Source organism: Liolophura sinensis, chromosome 10, assembly GCF_032854445.1.
Source record: "Liolophura sinensis isolate JHLJ2023 chromosome 10, CUHK_Ljap_v2, whole genome shotgun sequence".
Taxonomy (NCBI): Eukaryota; Metazoa; Mollusca; class Polyplacophora; order Chitonida; family Chitonidae; genus Liolophura; species Liolophura sinensis.
In genome coordinates this window covers 714359-735503 of record NC_088304.1, presented here as the reverse complement: position 1 = coordinate 735503, position 21145 = coordinate 714359, and the positions used below count along the sequence as shown (strand labels likewise).

Below are 21145 nucleotides of genomic sequence, written 5' to 3'. Positions count from 1 at the left end.
GCGTGTACAGTATTCCTGCTGCTAACACCGTACCATTATAATCACATGGTTAATGGTAGAAGTGTGAATTGCGTGTACAGTATTCCTGCTGCTAACACCGTACCATTATAATCACATGGTTAATGGTAGAAGTGTGAATTGTTTGTACAGTATTCCTGCTGCAGACACTGTACCATTATAATCACATGGTTAACGGTAGAAGTGTGAATTGTTTGTACAGTATTCCTGCTGCACACACTGTACCATTATAATCACATGGTTAATGGTAGAAGTGTGAATTGTTTGTACAGTATTCCTGCTGCAGACACCGTACCAATATAATCACATGGTTAACGGTAGAAGTGTGAATTGTTTGTACAGTATTCCTGCTGCAGACACCGTACCAATATAATCACATGGTTAACGGTAGAAGTGAGAATTGCTTGTACAGTATTCCTGCTGCAGACACCGTACCAATATAATCACATGGTTAACGGTAGAAGTGTGAATTGCTTGTACAGTATTCCTGCTGCACACACCGTACCAATATAATCATATGGTTAACGGTAGAAGTGAGAATTGCTTGTACAGTATTCCTGCTGCAGACACCGTACCGTTATAATCACATGGTTAACGGTAGAAGTGTGAATTGTTTGTACAGTATTCCTGCTGCAGACACCGTACCAATATAATCACATGGTTAATGGTAGAAGTGTGAATTGTTTGTACAGTATTCCTGCTGCACACACTGTACCATTATAATCATATGGTTAACGGTAGAAGTGTGAATTGCTTGTACAGTATTCCTGCTGCACACACTGTACCATTATAATTACATGGTTAATGGTAGAAGTGTGAATTGCTCGTACAGTATTTGTGCTGCAGACACCGTACCATTATAATTATATGGTTAACGGTAGAAGTGTGAATTGTTTGTACAGTATTCCTGCTGCAGACACCGTACCATTATAATCACATGGTTAATGGTAGAAGTGAGAATTGTTTGTACAGTATTCCTGCTGCAGACACCGTACCATTATAATCACATGGTTAATGGTAGAAGTGTGAATTGCTTGTACAGTATTCCTGCTGCAGACACCGTACCAATATAATCACATGGTTAATGGTAGAAGTGTGAATTGTTTGTACAGTATTCCTGCTGCAGACACCGTACCAATATAATCACATGGTTAATGGTAGAAGTGAGAATTGCTTGTACAGTATTCCTGCTGCACACACTGTACCATTATAATCACATGGTTAATGGTAGAAGTGAGAATTGCTTGTACAGTATTCCTGCTGCAGACACCGTACCAATATAATCATATGGTTAACGGTAGAAGTGAGAATTGCTTGTACAGTATTCCTGCTGCAGACACCGTACCAATATAATCACATGGTTAACGGTAGAAGTGAGAATTGCTTGTACAGTATTCCTGCTGCAGACACCGTACCAATATAATCACATGGTTAATGGTAGAAGTGAGAATTGCGTGTACAGTATTCCTGCTGCAGACACCGTACCAATATAATCACATCGTTAACGGTAGAAGTGAGAATTGCTTGTACAGTATTCCTGCTGCAGACACCGTACCAATATAATCACATCGTTAACGGTAGAAGTGAGAATTGCGTGTACAGTATTCCTGCTGCTAACACCGTACCATTATAATCACATGGTTAATGGTAGAAGTGTGAATTGCGTGTACAGTATTCCTGCTGCTAACACCGTACCATTATAATCACATGGTTAATGGTAGAAGTGTGAATTGTTTGTACAGTATTCCTGCTGCAGACACTGTACCATTATAATCACATGGTTAACGGTAGAAGTGTGAATTGTTTGTACAGTATTCCTGCTGCACACACTGTACCATTATAATCACATGGTTAATGGTAGAAGTGTGAATTGTTTGTACAGTATTCCTGCTGCAGACACCGTACCAATATAATCACATGGTTAACGGTAGAAGTGTGAATTGTTTGTACAGTATTCCTGCTGCAGACACCGTACCAATATAATCACATGGTTAACGGTAGAAGTGAGAATTGCTTGTACAGTATTCCTGCTGCAGACACCGTACCAATATAATCACATGGTTAACGGTAGAAGTGTGAATTGCTTGTACAGTATTCCTGCTGCACACACCGTACCAATATAATCATATGGTTAACGGTAGAAGTGAGAATTGCTTGTACAGTATTCCTGCTGCAGACACCGTACCGTTATAATCACATGGTTAACGGTAGAAGTGTGAATTGTTTGTACAGTATTCCTGCTGCAGACACCGTACCAATATAATCACATGGTTAATGGTAGAAGTGTGAATTGTTTGTACAGTATTCCTGCTGCACACACTGTACCATTATAATCATATGGTTAACGGTAGAAGTGTGAATTGCTTGTACAGTATTCCTGCTGCACACACTGTACCATTATAATTACATGGTTAATGGTAGAAGTGTGAATTGCTCGTACAGTATTTGTGCTGCAGACACCGTACCATTATAATTATATGGTTAACGGTAGAAGTGTGAATTGTTTGTACAGTATTCCTGCTGCAGACACCGTACCATTATAATCACATGGTTAACGGTAGAAGTGAGAATTGTTTGTACAGTATTCCTGCTGCAGACACCGTACCATTATAATCACATGGTTAATGGTAGAAGTGTGAATTGCTTGTACAGTATTCCTGCTGCACACACTGTACCATTATAATCACATGGTTAATGGTAGAAGTGTGAATTGTTTGTACAGTATTCCTGCTGCAGACACTGTACCATTATAATCACATGGTTACCAAGTGAGAATTGGTAAAAGACATCATCTGTATCATTTTTGCATTTAATATTTATTGTTGACATGTACAGGTGCCTGTGTTTCATCCATTCATACCCTTTATCAGGCCCCCCAGTTCTTGGCTAGATTCATTAAAGACCTACCAAGGATATACTTGGTGAACATGAATACATCTATGCGAAAAATGGCAGACAAAATGTGGCTGACAAAGTGTGGCAGACAAAATGTGGTGGACAAAATGTGGCTGGCAAAATGTGGCTGACAAAATGTGGCAGACAAAATGTGGGCAGACAAAGTGTGGCTGACAAAGTGTGGCAGACAAAATACACTGTAGTCATTCATACTTCTCCCATTTTCATGTGAGAGTTGTTTTGAAACAGACTTTAGAGTAAAACGTTTCATATTCTAGATTGAGAATAAAAGTGTACATATGAAACTGGCAAAAAATTATAATAAACAGCATGATTGTGATGATGATCTCAAGATGATCAAGACTCTAACATTGTTTCAAAGAAGAAAAAGTCTTTAATAATTCTTCTTTGTTGATTCTTTAATAACCATTTTTGGTTACCACAGTAATAATAGCTCTTACTCTATCAAGTTGACCAGTTTTTATCTTCATATTAAAAGTGTTTCTGCGACATAATTAACTGCTGCTATTTCATGCATTTAAGTGGCAACAGGGTATGTTATCTTCATTGACTATGTTCTCTGTCAAATGATTTCATATCACTTAATTCTAAAATAAACACAGTAACATAGAGAATTGATAGAAGCGTGTCAAAGAATGAGCAGTTAAGGATAGGTGCCATGTTGACAGGATTCCAGCCTGTAACGACCAGCCTGCCAGTAATAAGCTCTCCTGATACATGAAGCTAAATATACAATTTGTGAAAAGATTTGTTATGATGTTTTTCTTTTTTTTGTGTGTTTACCTGAAAGTGACTCACTTCTCTTATATTTTTTAAGACAGCAAATGTATGAGGTGAAATGGGAAAATTCATTTGGATTCTTCAGACTTTTGGTGATATTTTTGGCTCCCACTCATGTTGAACTGGACATTGATATGTAAATTTGATATGTATTTGTATTTATAGAACAAATTTTTAATGTAATTTCACCTGACATTTTGTCCATCAGATTTGCCATCGCCGATGCGGCTTACCGTTCCATGAGGGGAGAGAACCGTGATCAGTGCGTGCTAATATCTGGCGAGTCAGGCGCGGGGAAGACAGAGGCCTCGAAGAAGATTCTCCAGTATGTGGCAGCCACCAGTACACATTCCTCAGACGTGGAGAGGGTCAAGGACAGGCTGCTGCAGTCAAACCCTATCCTTGAGGTATGTGATATGAGTTTGCGGATGCAGTTGGGCCACTGATGATGTGGTTAAGGGCTAGCCACTGATGATGTGGTTGAGGGCTGGCCACTGATGATGTGGTTAAGGGCTAGCCACTGATGATGTGGTTAAGGGCAGGCCACTGATGATGCGGTTAAGGGCTGGCCACTGATGATACGGTTAAGGGCTGGCCACTGATGATGCGGTTAAGGGCTGATGATGTGGTTAAGGGCTAGCCACTGATGATGTGGTTAAGGGCTGGCCACTGATGATGCGGTTAAGGGCTGGCCACTGATGATGCGGTTAAGGGCTGGCCACTGATGATGCGGTTAAGGGCTGGCCACTGATGATGCGGTTAAGGGCTAGCCACTGATGATGCAGTTAAGGGCTGGCCACTGATGATGCGGTTAAGGGCTGGCCACTGATGATGCGGTTAAGGGCTAGCCACTGAAGATGTGGTTGAGGGCTAGCCACTGATGATGTGGTTGAGGGCTAGCCACTGATGATGTGGTTGAGGGCTAACCACTGAAGATGTTATTAAGGGCTAGCCACTGATGATGTGGTTAAGGGCTAGCCACTGATGATGCGGTTAAGGGCTAGCCACTGATGATGTGGTTAAGGGCTGGCCACTGATGATGTGGTTGAGGGCTAGCCACTGATGATGCAGTTAAGGGCTAGCCACTGATGATGTTGTTAAGGGCTAGCCACTGATGATGTTGTTAAGGGCTAGCCACTGATGATGCGGTTAAGGGCTAGCCACTGAAGATGTTGTTAAGGGCTAGCCACTGAAGATGTTGTTAAGGGCTAGCCACTGATGATGCGGTTAAGGGCTAGCCACTGATGATGTGGTTAAGGGCTAGCCACTGATGATGTGGTTAAGGGCTAGCCACTGATGATATGTGATATGAATGAAACCTTTTATTTAAAGAGGTTAACCCTGTCTAATTGACCAATGTGCTTTTCCGGAGGCCCTGTGTAACAATACATCAACATAGAAGCGGTGCATACAATTCCATTTTTCAATCATGAAAACAGTCAATAATATGTCACTAAATATATCAGCTAAAATCATAAATATGTGTGTGTTCCAATTTACTGATTGAAATAATTTTTCAAATATTGTGACCTTAGACCTGAAAGAAGTGAAATATTCTTGAGTAAGGTGTAAAACGCAAGTCAAATAAATAAATAAATAAGTAGAAGCTAAAAGTGATGATGCTGTTTTGATTTTGCAGCTGTATAATGTGGTTAACATGTGGCCAAATATTATTTATTTAGTTATTTATTTGAGTGGTGTTTTTATGGTCATTCTCAAGAATATTTCACTTATGGTGGAAAGAAACCGGACAAAGCCCAAGGGAAGCAACCATCCACAAATTGCCGCCAGCCTTCCCACGTACGACTGGTTAGGGTCTGGTCAGTGACAAAACATGGTTAGTGTCTAACGAATAACAGTGTGGTTAGGGACTGACCAATGACAATGTGTTTAAGGTCTGGCCCATGACAATGTGGTTAGGGACTGACCAATGGCAGTGTGGTTAGGGATTGACCAGTGACAATGTGGTTAAGATTTGGCCAGTGACAGTGTGGTTAAGGCCTGGCCAATGGCAGTGTGGTTAGGGATTGACCAGTGACAGTGTGGTTAAGATCTGGCCAGTGACAGTGTGGTTAAGGCCTGGCCAATCATCATGCGTTGTGGCCAATGATCATGCATTGTGGCCAATGATCATGCGTTGTGGCCAATGATCATGCATTGTGAGACTGACTGTTTCTGGTTTGTTCATACCTCATTCTAGTCTGTTTTTAGAAGGACTTTATTTGTGTTAATTAGTAAAATCAACACTGAATACTTACTGCTGTTCTAAAAGCATAGTAACCTGAAGTGAAACTGTGAAAACATGAATTAAATAAACATGTAAATGGGTTAGGTGTGTGTGTGTTTTTACAACGCTTAACGATCTCATGTAAAAGTGTTGGCATGAAGGGTATGCACGTGGCACTGTACAGTGTTCAAGTATGCAACTGCAAGTTAAAGCTACGCTCACAGCTAAAGGTCAGCTGAGCTTATCTAGTCTGGATGTTGAGTCACTCCCACTCATGTTGAACTGGACATTGATATGTAAATTAAGACAAGCGACAAAAGTTTGGAGAAAAAATGCGATATTTGTTTCTTCATGTTTTAAAAAGTTACTGTTTAGATTTCTTTTACTACAGTAAGATCATGCTTTACTATGTAGGTTTGTAGTGACTCCATCACTCTGAGCACACCCAGTACTCCATCACTCTGAGCACACCCAGTACTCCATCACTCTGGGCACACCCAGTACTCCATCACTCTGGGCACACCCAGTACTCCATCACTCTGGGCAGACCCAGTACTCCATCACTCTGGGTACACCCAGTACTCCATCACTCTGGGCACACCCAGTACTCCATCACTCTGGGCAGACCCAGTACTCCATCACTCTGAGCACACCCAGTACTCCATTCCTCTGGGCACAACCAGTCCTCCATCACTCTGAGCACACCCAGTACTCCATCACTCTGGGCACACCCAGTACTCTATCACTCTGGGCACACCCAGTACTCTATCACTCTGGGCACACCCAGTACTCCATCACTCAGGGCACCCCCAGTACTCCATCACTCTAGGCACACCCAGTTCTCCATCACTCTGGGCACACCCAGTACTCCATCACTCTGAGCACACCCAGTATTGCTGACAGACCCAATACTCCATCACTCTGGGCACACCCAGTACTCCATCACTCTGGGCACACCCAGTACTCCATCACTCTTGAGCACACCCAGTACTCCATCACTCTGGGCACACCCAGTACTCCATCACTCTTGAGCACACCCAGTACTCCATCACTCTGGGCACACCCAGTACTCCATCACTCTGGGCACACCCAGTTCTCCATCACTCTGAGCACACCCAGTGCTCCATCACTCTGGGTACACCCAGTACTCTATCACTCTGGGCGCACCCAGTACTCCATGACTCTGAGCACACCCAGTACTCCGTCACTCTGGGCACACCCAGTACTCCATCACTCTGAGCACACCCAGTACTCTATCACTCTGGGCACACCCAGTACTCCGTCACTCTGGACACACCCAGTTCTCCATCACTCTGGGCACACCCAGTACTCCATCACTCTGAGCACACCCAGTATTGCTGACAGACCCAATACTCCATCACTCTGGGCACACCCAGTACTCCATCACTCTGGGCACACCCAGTACTCCATCACTCTTTAGCACACCCAGTACTCCATCACTCTGGGCACACCCAGTACTCCATCACTCTGGGCACACCCAGTTCTCCATCACTCTGAGCACACCCAGTGCTCCATCACTCTGGGTACACCCAGTACTCTATCACTCTGGGCGCACCCAGTACTCCATGACTCTGAGCACACCCAGTACTCCGTCACTCTGGGCACACCCAGTACTCCATCACTCTGAGCACACCCAGTACTCTATCACTCTGGGCACACCCAGTACTCCGTCACTCTGGACACACCCAGTACTCCATCACTCTGGGCACACCCAGTTCTCTATGACTCTGAGCACACCCAGTGCTCCATCACTCTGGGTACACCCAGTACTCTATCACTCTGGGCGCACCCAGTACTCCATGACTCTGAGCACACCCAGTACTCCATCACTCTGGGCACACCTAGTACTCCATCACTCTGAGCACACCCAGTACTCCATCACTCTGAGCACACCCAGTTCTCCATTACTCTGGGCACACCCAGTACTCCATCACTCTGGGCAGACCCAGTACTCCATCACTCTGGGTACACCCAGTACTCCATCACTCTGGGCACACCCAGTACTCCATCACTCTGGGCACACCCAGTACTCCATCACTCTGAGCACACCCAGTTCTCCATCACTCTGGGCACACCCAGTACTCCATCACTCTGGGCACACCCAGTACTCCATCACTCTAGGCACACCCAGTACTCCATCACTCAGGGCACAACCAGTCCTCCATCACTCTGAGCGCACCCAGTACTCCATCACTCTGAGCACACCCAGTACTCCATCACTCTGGGTACACCCAGTACTCCATCACTCTGGGCACACCCAGTACTCCATCACTCTGGGCACACCCAGTACTCCATCACTCTTGAGCACACCCAGTACTCCATCACTCTGGGCACACCCAGTACTCCATCACTCTGGGCACACCCAGTACTCCATCACTCTGGGCACACCCAGTACTCCATCACTCTGGGCACACCCAGTACTCCATCACTCTGGGCACACCCAGTTCTCCATCACTCTGGGCACACCCAGTACTCCATCACTCTGAGCACACCCAGTAATCCATCACTCAGGGCACACCCAGTACTCCATCACTCTGGGCACACCCAGTACTCCATCACTCTGAGCACACCCAGTAATCCATCACTCAGGGCACACCCAGTACTCCATCACTCTGAGCACACCCAGTACTCCATCACTCTGAGCACACCCAGTAATCCATCACTCTGGGCGCACGCAGTACTCCATCACTCTGAGCACACCCAGTACTCCATCACTCTGACCACATGCAGTACTCCATCACTCTGGGCACACCCAGTACTCCATCACTCAGGGTACACCCAGTACTCCATCACTCTGGGCGCATCCAGTACTCCATCACTCTGGGCACACCCAGTATTCCGTCACTCTGGGCACACCCAGTACTCCATCACTCTGGGTACACCCAGTATTCCGTCACTCTGGGCGCATCCAGTACTCCATCACTCTGGGCACACCCAGTACTCCATCACTCTGGGCACACCCAGTACTCCATCACTCTGGGTACACCCAGTATTCCGTCACTCTGGGCACACCCAGTACTTCGTCACTCTGGGTACACCCAGTACTCCATCACTCTGGGCATCACCCAGTACTCCATCACTCTGGGCACACCCAGTTCTCCATCACTCTGGGCACACCCAGTTCTCCGTCACTCTGGGCACACCCAGTACTCCATCACTCTGGGCGCATCCAGTACTCCATCACTCTGGGCACACCCAGTATTCCGTCACTCTGGGCACACCCAGTACTCCATCACTCTGGGCACACCCAGTACTCCATCACTCTGGGCGCATCCAGTACTCCATCACTCTGGGCACACCCAGTATTCCGTCACTCTGGGCACACCCAGTTCTCCGTCACTCTGGGCACACCCAGTACTCCATCACTCTGGGCATCACCCAGTACTCCATCACTCTGGGCACACCCAGTTCTCCATCACTCTGGGCACACCCAGTTCTCCGTCACTCTGGGCACACCCAGTACTCCATCACTCTGGGCACACCCAGTACTCCATCACTCTGGGTACACCCAGTACTCCATCACTCTGGGCGCATCCAGTACTCCATCACTCTGGGCACACCCAGTACTCCGTCACTCTGGGTACACCCAGTACTCCGTCACTCTGGGCATCACCCAGTTCTCCGTCACTCTTGGTACACCCGGCACTGCTGACACATCCAGTACTCCATCACTTTTGACACAAATATCTTTTTTCCTCAAACATGTACCCTTTCTAGGACAATGCAGAATTATCAGTATCGGAAATTATTATTAATTTAATTTTAATTTTGATTTAATATTTCTGTATTAAAGCTACATGTATTGTTTATTTGTCTTTGACAGGCATTTGGCAATGCTAAGACAAACCGCAATGACAACTCCAGCAGATTTGGCAAATACATGGACATTCAGTTTAATTTCAAGGTAAGACGAAATACATGGAGCAAATCTTGTATGTAAAATATGTGTACTTATGTGCCCCAAAGATTTGTTATTGGTGTAGTTTCAAATCTGTTTGTTAAATATTGTCAAATGAATACTTTTGGAATTGAATGATTGCTTTGAGAAAACACCCATACTTGTTTCTGTCAGTTATATTAGGGTTATAATTTTCTCCTGCAGGGAGCACCAGTAGGAGGTCACATCCTAAACTATTTGCTGGAGAAGTCAAGGGTGGTTCACCAGGCAACTGGAGAACGAAACTTTCATATCTTCTACCAACTGGTGAGGAGTGGAGATCAAGGGAGACTATCCAAGTACAGCCTGACTGGAAGCCCAAATGATCACTTCTATCTCAACCAGGTGAGATGGAAGATCTTTCCATACTGATATAATATATGGCCTAACAAAAATTTATGATTTTCTCTTTGACCTAAAAGTTAGCTCATAAAGTTCATTTATACAAACAAATAAACTGTTTTTGTTTATTTTTTTTATTTTTTTTGTGGGGGTTCCGAAACTTAAATTTTCTGTAGGATATAATCCTACCATTTCATCAAACCTCAAAACACATTTCAATAATTAGCAAAAATCTTAGAATCACACAAAATGAGTACCAATATCTTATATTCATGGACAAAACTTTAGGATGTAGAAATGTACAATACTGCTGGCGATTCATTTCTTGAGAAATGCAATATGGAATAGCATTGTACAACAAAAAGCCTCTTACAATTGAGGTTGTTGTGAGTTCAAGTCCAGCTCATGCTGGTTTTCTCTCTGGTCAGAATGTCCTTGGTTTTCCATTCCCATCTTAATGTTGGCCGCCATCGTATAAGTGAAATAGTCTTAAGTACGGCCAAGAAAACCAATCAAATAAATAGATCAAAAAACGTATTTTTAGATATATTTGCAGTGCACATATTGATTGTTCTGTTGTCTTTTCCTAAACCAGTATATCTGTATTTTGACTAATTTATTTGTGAAACATTCCATGTTTGTTTTTTTGGGTTTTTTTTTTCTCAGGGAGAAAGTGTAGAAGTGGAGTCTATTGATGATCGCAAAGATTTCCAGACAGTGAAAAATGCCCTAGACATATGTGACTTCTCAGAAAGCCATCAAGATGTAAGCTGCTCTGCTATTCATTCATTCTGCCGACACACATGTGAATGATTCTGTTCATTCATTCCGCCGACACACATGTGAATGATTCTGTTCATTCATTCTGCCGACACACATGTGAATGATTCTGTTCATTCATTCTGCCGACACACATGTGAATGATTCTGTTCATCCATTCTGCCGACACACATGTGAATGATTCTGTTCATTCATTCTGCCGACACACATGTGAATGATTCTGTTCATTCATTCTGCCGACACACATGTGAATGATTCTGTTCATCCATTCTGCCAACACACATGTGAATGATTCTGTTCATTCATTCTGCCCGACACACCTGTGAATGATCCTGTTCATTCATTCTGCCGACACACCTGTGAATGATTCTGTTCATTCATTCTGCCGACACACCTGTGATTGATTCTGTTCATTCATTCTCCCGACACACATGTGAATGATTCTGTTCATTTATTCTGCCGACACACCTGTGAATGATTCTGTTCATTCATTCTGCCGACACACATGTGAATGATTCTGTTCATTCATTCTGCCGACACACCTGTGAATGATTCTGTTCATCCATTCTGCCGACACATATGTGAATGATTTCTGTTCATTCATTCTGCCGACACACCTGTGAATGATCCTGTTCATTCATTCTGCCGACACACACGTGAATGATTCTGTTGTGAATACTAAAATTATCTGGTGAAATCTGTACATGAAGATTTCAATGTGTCAATCAGGTTAATTAGATTTGATTAGGTAAATTTCCTTTGTGGTCAAGCAAAAAACGAGAACTCTGAACGGTCAGTTTTTTGATTCATACGGTTTCGTGGATTCATACTGTGTGAACAACATTTTTTTCGTGTTTTTAACCCAACAAACCAAAAAATGGTAGTCAATCCTTAATTGATTAATTGCAAAGCTGTTTCATTTTTAGAAGAATGAATCATTATGTTTTAATATTCCATCCATATCGTGCAGAATTTTCTGATGAAAAATAATCCTCAAACATGTAAGACCATAATGTCATGCAAGATAAATGACAAAGATGGAGCATCAAGATGTATGTAAAAGGATTTGGAAAATGCTTTTTGTTTTAACCAAGCATTGGCGGATTAGTGAAGAATAGGCAATATATGTGAAATGGCAAATTCTTCATGAAGACAACAACAATATGCCCAGGTTTATTGCATGATGAAAAATTTTATCTTGATTTTTGTTCTAGGCCTTATTTTCCATTGTTGCCTCAGTGATTCATCTTGGAGATTTAGAGTTTCAGGAAGATTCAGGAGTTGCCATGGTTACAGATAAAGAGAAAGTCAATACAATTGCTGGGGTAGGTTTTGAATTATCAATTTTAGTTCCGATAGTTTTTTGGCCTTAGATTATTTCACCGTCATTTGAGTGAAATTATTTTTGATGTAACTTTTATGAGTTGATTACAAGTTCAGTTGTAAAAGTGGACTTTCCGAAACACGTGGATAGCCTTAAAATGATAATTTTAATGTCTGTACTTAAGTTGTTTTGGATAAGATATTAATCAAACTTCAGAAAAAACTCTTTGAGTGACCGTATGAGGTGGTTGAATCAGTCAGAACCAGGCAAAATGTGTTACTTCAAAAGAGGTTTTGCTATTAATGGGTGAAATACAGTGTGTTAGTTGAGACATTTACCAGTAAGATGCAAATCTGAAATAATCTGCATTTAAATGCTTAACTTTTATTCATACTAAAGATGCTATATGGATATGGATGTGTTCATTTGTGAAATTGACTGTTGGTCAATTTTGGCAGTGTATGACTTTTTACTGTAATTTGTCTGAATGTTAATTCAGTGAATTGAACAGATGGCTTATTTTTGTGTGAACTGTTTTTTGAATGTTATTTTCCTCAGAATATTAAATTTTGTTGGTGTTATTTTTCTGTGAATAGTTATTGGGTTGTGAAGAAGAGGTGTTACTGTCAGCTTTACATCACAGGACAATAGAGGCCAAAGGAGAAAAGGTGCGATACATTCTCAGTTCCTCGAATCTGATCTTGCTGGTTTCAGTCTATTATGTATAGATCTGAGTTATGCCTTCACTGAATTTTTGTTCCTAATGGGAAACTTGTACAATGCCGCCTCACTTTTCCATAAGATGCACTCCTACTCTTTTGTTCTATTCTGTAGTATGCCTTAATTTTCAGTATATGTTTGCTCATAAAAAAACATAAAAGTTGGTCACCTATGCCACTGAACACACCTCCAGAGATATTGTGTATCTATGGGGAAATAGCTGGGCAGTGTGGGTAGTTTGAAGAGGCGATTCATATTGGGTACTCATGTACTGGAGCCTCCATTCAAACAATCAGTATATGAAATATACTGCACTCTCTATTCAGTGTAGTCAGTATATTACATGATGCTACAAAACAAAATTTTGAAATCTACAAAAAGATTACCGTACTTATTCAGAGTTTACATATATATTGAGGGACAGAAGTTTTTATCCTTTTTGTGTATTACATAACTGTTGTCATGTTCAGGTGAAATCACCACTCAACGTAGACCAGTGTCTGTATGCGAGAGACGCTCTGGCGAAAGGTGTCTACGATCGTCTCTTCACATGGATGGTACAGCGGATCAACATTTCTCTACAACAGCGGGTAAGATGTGGATGGATTAAGAGACGGTAGTGACTGCAGCCAATGGAATCATAAAGCTGGTCGCTTTAATCGCACATATTTATTCATTTCATTGTTGTTTAAAGTCATACTCCAAAAAATCTTCTCACCCAAATATACGTGACAGCGGTCAAATGTATGGGTGGAGGAAGCTGAAGTAAAACACCTGTGTTCACCAAATACCTGACAAACCTTAAAACTGCAACCTGAAGAGCAAGAGCTGGGTTTGAACCCTTGAGCTCATTGGTCAAGGGCCATATGTACCATAGACGCAGCAAGCCAGCACTTATCTCTCTAAGCCAGAACATCTCTCTGAGCCAGAACTTCACTCTCTGAACCAGAACTTCACTCTCTGAGCCAGAACTTTTCACTCTCTGAGCCAGAGCTTTACTCTCCGAACTAGAACTTTACTCTCTGAGACAGCGCTTAACCCACAGAGCCAGAGCTTTACTCTCTGGGACAGAGCTTTACTCTCTAAGACAGAGCTTTACTCTTTGAGCCAGAACTTCAATCTCTGAGATAGCACTTAACTCTCTGAGCCAAATCTTTACTCTCTTAGCCAGAGCTTTATTCTCTGAGATAGCACTTAAGTCTCTGAACCAGAACTTTACTCTCTGAGATAGTACTTAACTCTCTGAGCCAGAACTGTACTCTCTGAGACAGAGCATAACCTTCTGAGCCGGCCAAGTGCCTTGCTAAACCAGTATGATGAATTAAACTCGTGCTTGTGCTGATACAGACTGGTTTTTTTTTTCATTTTTCCCATGTACGTGTACAGTTTAGACTGTTAATTTGACTGGAATTCATTTAAATGAAATGGATTCTGCTATTTTACTGGTTTAAAATTCTGAAAATTCATGGAAAATAAGTGCCATATAAGTACCGTATGTATAGTACTAACCTTGCTGCACATGGTCATATGTCTGCCAGGTGTGCTGCTTTTTAAAATAGGCTTCCTGATGTTTTAAAAGTACATGGAAGACCAAAAGATATCAGACCTATTTTCGTGTGATCCCTCTACAAATGTAGATGAAATCTGATGTAATGATAATGATTTACTTGTATTGTCTGTCAGGGGAAGCTGAAGTGCAACCTGATGGGTCTACTGGACATTTATGGTTTTGAGATTTTCCAGTACAACAGGTACTTGCTATTGTATCGATTGTTTTTGGGAACTGTTGTTGTCAGAGTAATGATAATGTGTTCACTAAGATTAAAATTAACTGGCCACTTTTGTAATATACCAATACTGAGATGTGGAAAGAAAAATTATACAGTCGACAAAGTCTACACACACAAACATTGAAGGATTTGTTTTTTGTATTTATCTATTTGATTGTTGTACTCAAGAATATTTCACTCGTATGACGACAATCAGCGTTGTGGTGGGAGGAAACGGGTAGGACCCGTGGGAAACCAACGGTCATCTGCAGGTTGCAGGAAGACTTTCATACATCAACTCAAGAGGAGACCAGCATGAGCTGGAGTCGAACTCACAGCGATCACATTGCAGAATGACTTCTGAGTCCTTGTCCAGCAATAGCACACTAACCACTTGGAAACAGAGGCCCCCTACCACATGTCAAACTTAGCAGAAACTCAACAGATATTTTACTAACAAACAAACATAAAGAAAAGACTACAAATAAATCATTTTGAAGAGATGCAGATGAAAAGGTTGCATATTGCTTTACAAATTTACACATATTATTTAGCCATTGTTAGTTTGTTAATTTTTCTGTTTCATAGCTTTGAACAGTTCTGTATCAACTACTGCAATGAGAAACTTCAGCAGCTGTTCATAGAACTGACCCTTAAATCTGAACAGGAGGAATACCAAAGGGAGGGCATAGAGGTGAGAGCTGATTGGCTGAATGGTATAAAGCTAATTGGCTGAGGGATATGATTGGCCGAGAGATATGATTGGCTGAGATAATTGACTGAGTCATATAAAGCTGATTGGATGAGAGAACTGATTGGCTGAGAGAACTGATTGACTGAGTGATATAGAGCTGATTGGATGAGAGTTATGATTGGCTGAGAAATATGATTGGCTACAATAACTGACTGACTGAGTGATATAGAGCTGATTGGATGAGAGATGATTGGCTGAGAGAACTGATTGACTGAGTGATATAGGGTTGATTAGATGAGAGATATGAGTGGCTGAGAGAAGTGACTGACTGAGTGATCTAGAAACGATTGAATAAGAGACATGATTGGTTGAGAGAGCTGATTGACTGAGAGATATAGAGTTGATTGGCTGGGGACTGATTTACTGACTGACCTGGAGTTGATTGGCTGAAATATTTGATAGATTTGAATTTGAGTTTGCAACATATAAACTACAGTAGTTTCATGTAATTTATGCGTAACTGGTAAATTATGTGAACATGGGAATACAGTGACAGACTGGTACATTATCTGGCTGTTGTCACAAGTGTTGTTGATGTTGTTGTTGTAGTGGGAGCCAGTACAGTACTTCAACAATAAGATCATCTGTGACTTGGTAGAAGCTAAACCGGTGGGGATCATAGCTATACTGGTAAGTATTATAGAACTTTGGAATTAAGGCCAACAAGTTTATATTACCATAGATGTACTTGTAAAGGATGGAGTTTTCAAGTATTTTTAGAGCCCGCTTATCTTTGCAGTAGTGCATGGTACATACTGGGACATACTGGGGTTATTTTTTGGTTTACAAGAATCTGTGAATGTGAATGGTTATTTTGGGCTCTGTTGGGTTTCCACCATAAGATGTGCTCTTCATCGTTGTATAATTGAAATATTCTTTATAGTAAAAAAAGAATCCAAGAAATAAATATGATCTTATTTTTTTATGCTACTGCTTCATACATGTACATTTAACAAGATAGAATGGAAGGTATTTTACTTCAAAGGTGGAGATATCAGTTTGGGTTTTTCTGTTCATTTGTCACATCTTGTTATTTTTTGCTATAACGTTTTGATGTCCAGCGGGGCACATTGTCAATGTGTGGATCCTTAGATCAGGTTTGAAACCATGGGAAAGTTTTGCAAATATGGTATTTTTTTGGGCAAAATTTTTTCATTTTTAATGCATTTAATGGCCTTTGTTGATGGTTTCTGTGCAGAAACTAATGGACATGTTGTCACATTTTGACCATATATAAATTCTCTGATGTTGCTTAGTTTAAATGCACATTTTCCTGGAAGATGAGATTGCCGTGTACATTTTCTAACCGGACAATTCACCTTATGTCTGCGGCAGGATGAGGAATGTCTACGACCAGGAGAGCCATCAGACCAGACGTTCCTTGACAAGCTCACGCAGACAATTGGTTCACATCCCCATTATGTCAGTCATGTGACAGCAGATTCCGCAACGCGCAAAACCATTTCACGAGATGTAAGTCCGTTAGGGTACTCTTGCAAGATGTCTGGTGTTTCCGTGGTCATTTTAACGATCAACTGAAGATACTTGTTGTGCCAGTATCTGCTTAAGAACGGAGTCTTAATTGCTGTTTTTAGCGAGTTTAAACAGATTTCCATTCTTTCAGTTTACTTAACATTTAAGAATTTTGCTTGCAAAATATGTATGTACATTGAAGACATGATAAAGGTCAAGGCCAAATACAGCTTTTTAATTTGGACACCAGGTTATTAAGAAACCTTAACTTCATGTCTTACAAACCAACTATTAGTGTCAGTATTACTTGCTAATAAATGCTTGTACAGTCAGTGTAGATAAATATGAATTTATCAGGCAATATTCCACATAACTTGAGCATGTTTTGTAATAAATTATGCAGTAATTTGTGCACATCCAAAGGATATCAAGATGTATGTGTTCATACTTATTTTTTTTCACATTTTTAGCCAGTTCTTTGTTAGAATATCGTCTTTTTTTGTTCATGCTGTTGTAACTGCTCATCTTAAGTGTCATGCAGTCATAGATGTAGCTGCTCATCTTAAGTGTCATGCAGTCATAGATGTAGCTGCTCATCTTAAGTGTCATGCAGTCATAGATGTAGCTGCTCATATTAAGTGTCATGCAGTCGTAGATGTAGCTGCTCATCTTAAGTGTCATGCAGTCATAGATGTAGCTGCTCCTCTTAAGTGTCATGCAGTCATAGATGTAGCTGCTCATATTAAGTGTCATGCAGTCATAGATGTAGCTGCTCATATTAAGTGTCATGCAGTCATAGATGTAGCTGCTCGTATTAAGTGTCATGCAGTCATAGATGTAGCTGCTCATATTAAGTGTCATGCAGTCATAGATGTAGCTGCTCCTCTTAAGTGTCATGCAGTCATAGATGTAGCTGCTCCTCTTAAGTGTCATGCAGTCATGGATACTTTTACATTTCAGCAATTTCGTCTGAAACATTATGCTGGAGACGTCACATACAACATCAAAGGCTTTCTTGACAAAAACAACAACTTACTATTTCGGGATCTCAAAGCAGTGAGTTGGAAGTCACTAATTTAAAGAATCAAAGAATTCTGTCTGATTTTAACATTTTAACATTTTTTCTCCAAAGATGGATAGCTCCTCACAATTTTAACTGCTCATATTTTGAAATTTGGAAGTTAGATAACATTTCTTGAATTGATTTGCATAACTCTCAGAAACTTAAGATATTATTATTTACATGTGTTATCGTCATTATTATTATTATCATTATCATTATTATTATCATTATCATTATTATTATCATTATTATTATTATGATAATTATTATAAATGTGTAACAGTCAGTGTTGACATAAACGGACGAAGTTTAGTAACCTACATGTAGGAAGTGTGAACAGAAATATACTGTGAGTATTCAAAATCTAAAGCACTTTTTTTCTGAGGCTAAGATATTTATTTTTGTGTCAGTAAAGATGCAAGCTTCATAAAAGCTTGCAGCTGTTGAAGTTGTTTCTATACACTCACTAGTTCTCTCAGAATGTTTCAGATGTTGCTTGCAGACATAGTTGAAAATGTTGAAGTTGTTTCTCTACACTCAGTAGTTCTCTCAGAACGTTTCAGATGTTGCTTGCAGACATAGTTGAAAATGTTGAAGTTGTTTCCCTACACTCAGTAGTTCTCTCAAAACGTTTCAGATGTTGCTTGCAGACATAGTTGAAAATGTTGAAGTTGTTTCTCTACACTCAGTAGTTCTCTCAGAACGTTTCAGATGTTGCTTGCAGACATAGTTGAAAATGTTGAAGTTGTTTCTCTACACTCAGTAGTTCTCTCAGAACGTTTCAGATGTTGCTTGCAGACATAGTTGAAAATGTTGAAGTTGTTTCTCTACACTCAGTAGTTCTCTCAAAACATTTCAGATGTTGCTTGCAGACATAGTTGAAAATGTTGAAGTTGTTTCTCTACACTCAGTAGTTCTCTCAGAACGTTTCAGATGTTGCTTGCAGACATAGTTGAAAATGTTGAAGTTGTTTCTCTACACTCAGTAGTTCTCTCAAAACGTTTCAGATGTTGCTTGCAGACATAGTTGAAAATGTTGAAGTTGTTTCTCTACACTCAGTAGTTCTCTCAGAACGTTTCAGATATTGCTTGCAGACATAGTTGAAAATGTTGAAGAATTAGGGTATATTTTACGTGTACTTTTGTTTTTGTTCCCCAGGCAATGAGCGCGACAACCAACATCATCACATCACAGTGTTTCCCTAAAGATGAACTCCTCAGCAAGAAGAGACCTGAAACAGTAAGTGATTGCGGAGGTGATGCGTCAAATGTTTCAAAATAATCTACAGGAAATTAACAAAGTGTCCTGCAAGGTGGGAAAAACTACCCACTCCAGCTGTAGTGGCTGTGATGATCTAGTACTTTGAATTCTGTGATCAAGCACCCCTTCAGTATTACACTATGATTATATTCAGTTCTGCAGGTAAATTTTCAATGTTAAACTTTAGTACAACAAGTATTATTAATTCAAAGCCTGAGGTCACATTAGCTGTGGATTTATAATGGTACAGGTATGGATGGTGCCTGGTTTCCTCCCACCATAATGCTGGCCGCCGTCATAAGTGAAATATTCTTGAGTATGGCGTAAAACACCAATCAAATAAATTAAAAAAAAAAAAAAATAGTAAATCAAATCCCCCTCCTGTGTTAATACAGGAAACTTGGCTTTGTGTGAGATGTTTGTGTTCATTGTGCTGTCACAGGCTTTGGTTGGACTGAACAAGTAATAATCGTGACTGCTTTGCTGTGAGTGAGGCAGATTTTCCGGATTAGCATAAAGTACATGTACATAGCAAGTAAACAAGCTTGCATGGAGGTCGACACTTAAATAAAAAGTGAGTTAGTTCACGGCACATGTCAGGTCTTTGACCCCAGCTCTAACTGGTTTGGCTGCAGATTTAAGTCAGGCGGTTCCCAATTACCTGGCAAAGGGCACTGTTTTTCTCGTGGTGTTCCAGTTCCCCAAATACCTGGCAAAGGGCGCTATTTTTCTCGGGTTGTTCCGGTTTCCCAAATACTTGGTAAAGGGCGCTGTATTTCTCGAGGTCTTCCGGTTCCCCAAATACCTGGCAAAAGGCTGTGTTCTTCTCGGGGTGTTCTCGTTCCTCAAATACCTGGCAAAGGGCGCTGTTTTTCTCGGGGTATTCTGGTTTCCCGAAATACCTGGCAAAGGGCACTGTTTTTCTTGGGGTTTTCCCGTTCCCCAAATACCTGGCAAAGGGTGCTGTTTTTCTCGGGGTGTTCCGGCTCCCCAAATACCTGGCAAAGGGCGCCGTTTTTCTTGATGTGTTCTGGTTCCCTAAATACCTGGCAAAGAGCACTGCTTTTCCCAGTATGTTCCGGTTTCCCAAATACCTGGCAAAGGGCACCGTTTTTCTTGGGGTGTTCTAGTTTCCCAAATACCTGGCAAAAGGCACTGTTTTTCTAGAGGTGTTCGGGTTTCCCAAATACGTTGCAAAGGGCGCTTTGACCATAACCATGCTTGTTGCCAAGAGGTGAAAAATTAACAAATAAACAAAGGAAAATATTTGTAGTTACTTGAGAAAAAATCATCAATGTGCTCATTTTCTTCTTTGAGGAAATGAATTTTGATTTTATATTTCAGTTTAGTTTGGCAGCTAGGATACTTCTTGGCAGAATGCCTAAAAGAAATATTGTGACATACACAGGCACTTGGTACGTAAAACAGTGGCAGAGCAGTGACATATAATCCATTAATCTTTTCAGGCTGCCGCCCAGTTTAAGACAAGCCTTGCACAGCTCATGGAGATACTGATGTCGAAAGAGCCAGCCTATGTCAGGTGTATCAAACCCAATGACTTCAAGCGGCCAGGTGAGATTGGATTTTCAATCAAATACATAATTAGAGATTTAATGTCAGCTGAAGAATTTTTAATCATATCACGAAAGTGAGAAATTACAGATTGGTCACAAGTTGACATTAATGTTGTACACGTGTATAATAGTGGTAGAAATGTCACATGATCATGACAGATTATAGTCTTCTTACAGCTCCACCCTT

The 21145-nt window shown here is 41.2% G+C and overlaps 1 protein-coding gene across 1 annotated transcript in view; it reads left to right on the top strand.

The window, feature by feature from the left end:
• LOC135477189 (unconventional myosin-Ic-like) overlaps positions 1-21145 on the top strand; it is a 118468-nt gene that overhangs the window by 66493 nt on the left and 30830 nt on the right. The window contains exons 4-17 of the mRNA XM_064757346.1: positions 3923-4121; positions 9786-9866; positions 10065-10244; positions 10908-11006; positions 12236-12346; positions 12942-13013; positions 13536-13655; positions 14749-14816; positions 15423-15528; positions 16138-16218; positions 16924-17061; positions 18022-18117; positions 19283-19363; positions 20851-20956. Of these exons, the coding sequence (XP_064613416.1) occupies positions 3923-4121; positions 9786-9866; positions 10065-10244; positions 10908-11006; positions 12236-12346; positions 12942-13013; positions 13536-13655; positions 14749-14816; positions 15423-15528; positions 16138-16218; positions 16924-17061; positions 18022-18117; positions 19283-19363; positions 20851-20956 (1538 nt within the window). The remainder of the gene's footprint in view (positions 1-3922; positions 4122-9785; positions 9867-10064; positions 10245-10907; positions 11007-12235; positions 12347-12941; positions 13014-13535; positions 13656-14748; positions 14817-15422; positions 15529-16137; positions 16219-16923; positions 17062-18021; positions 18118-19282; positions 19364-20850; positions 20957-21145) is intronic.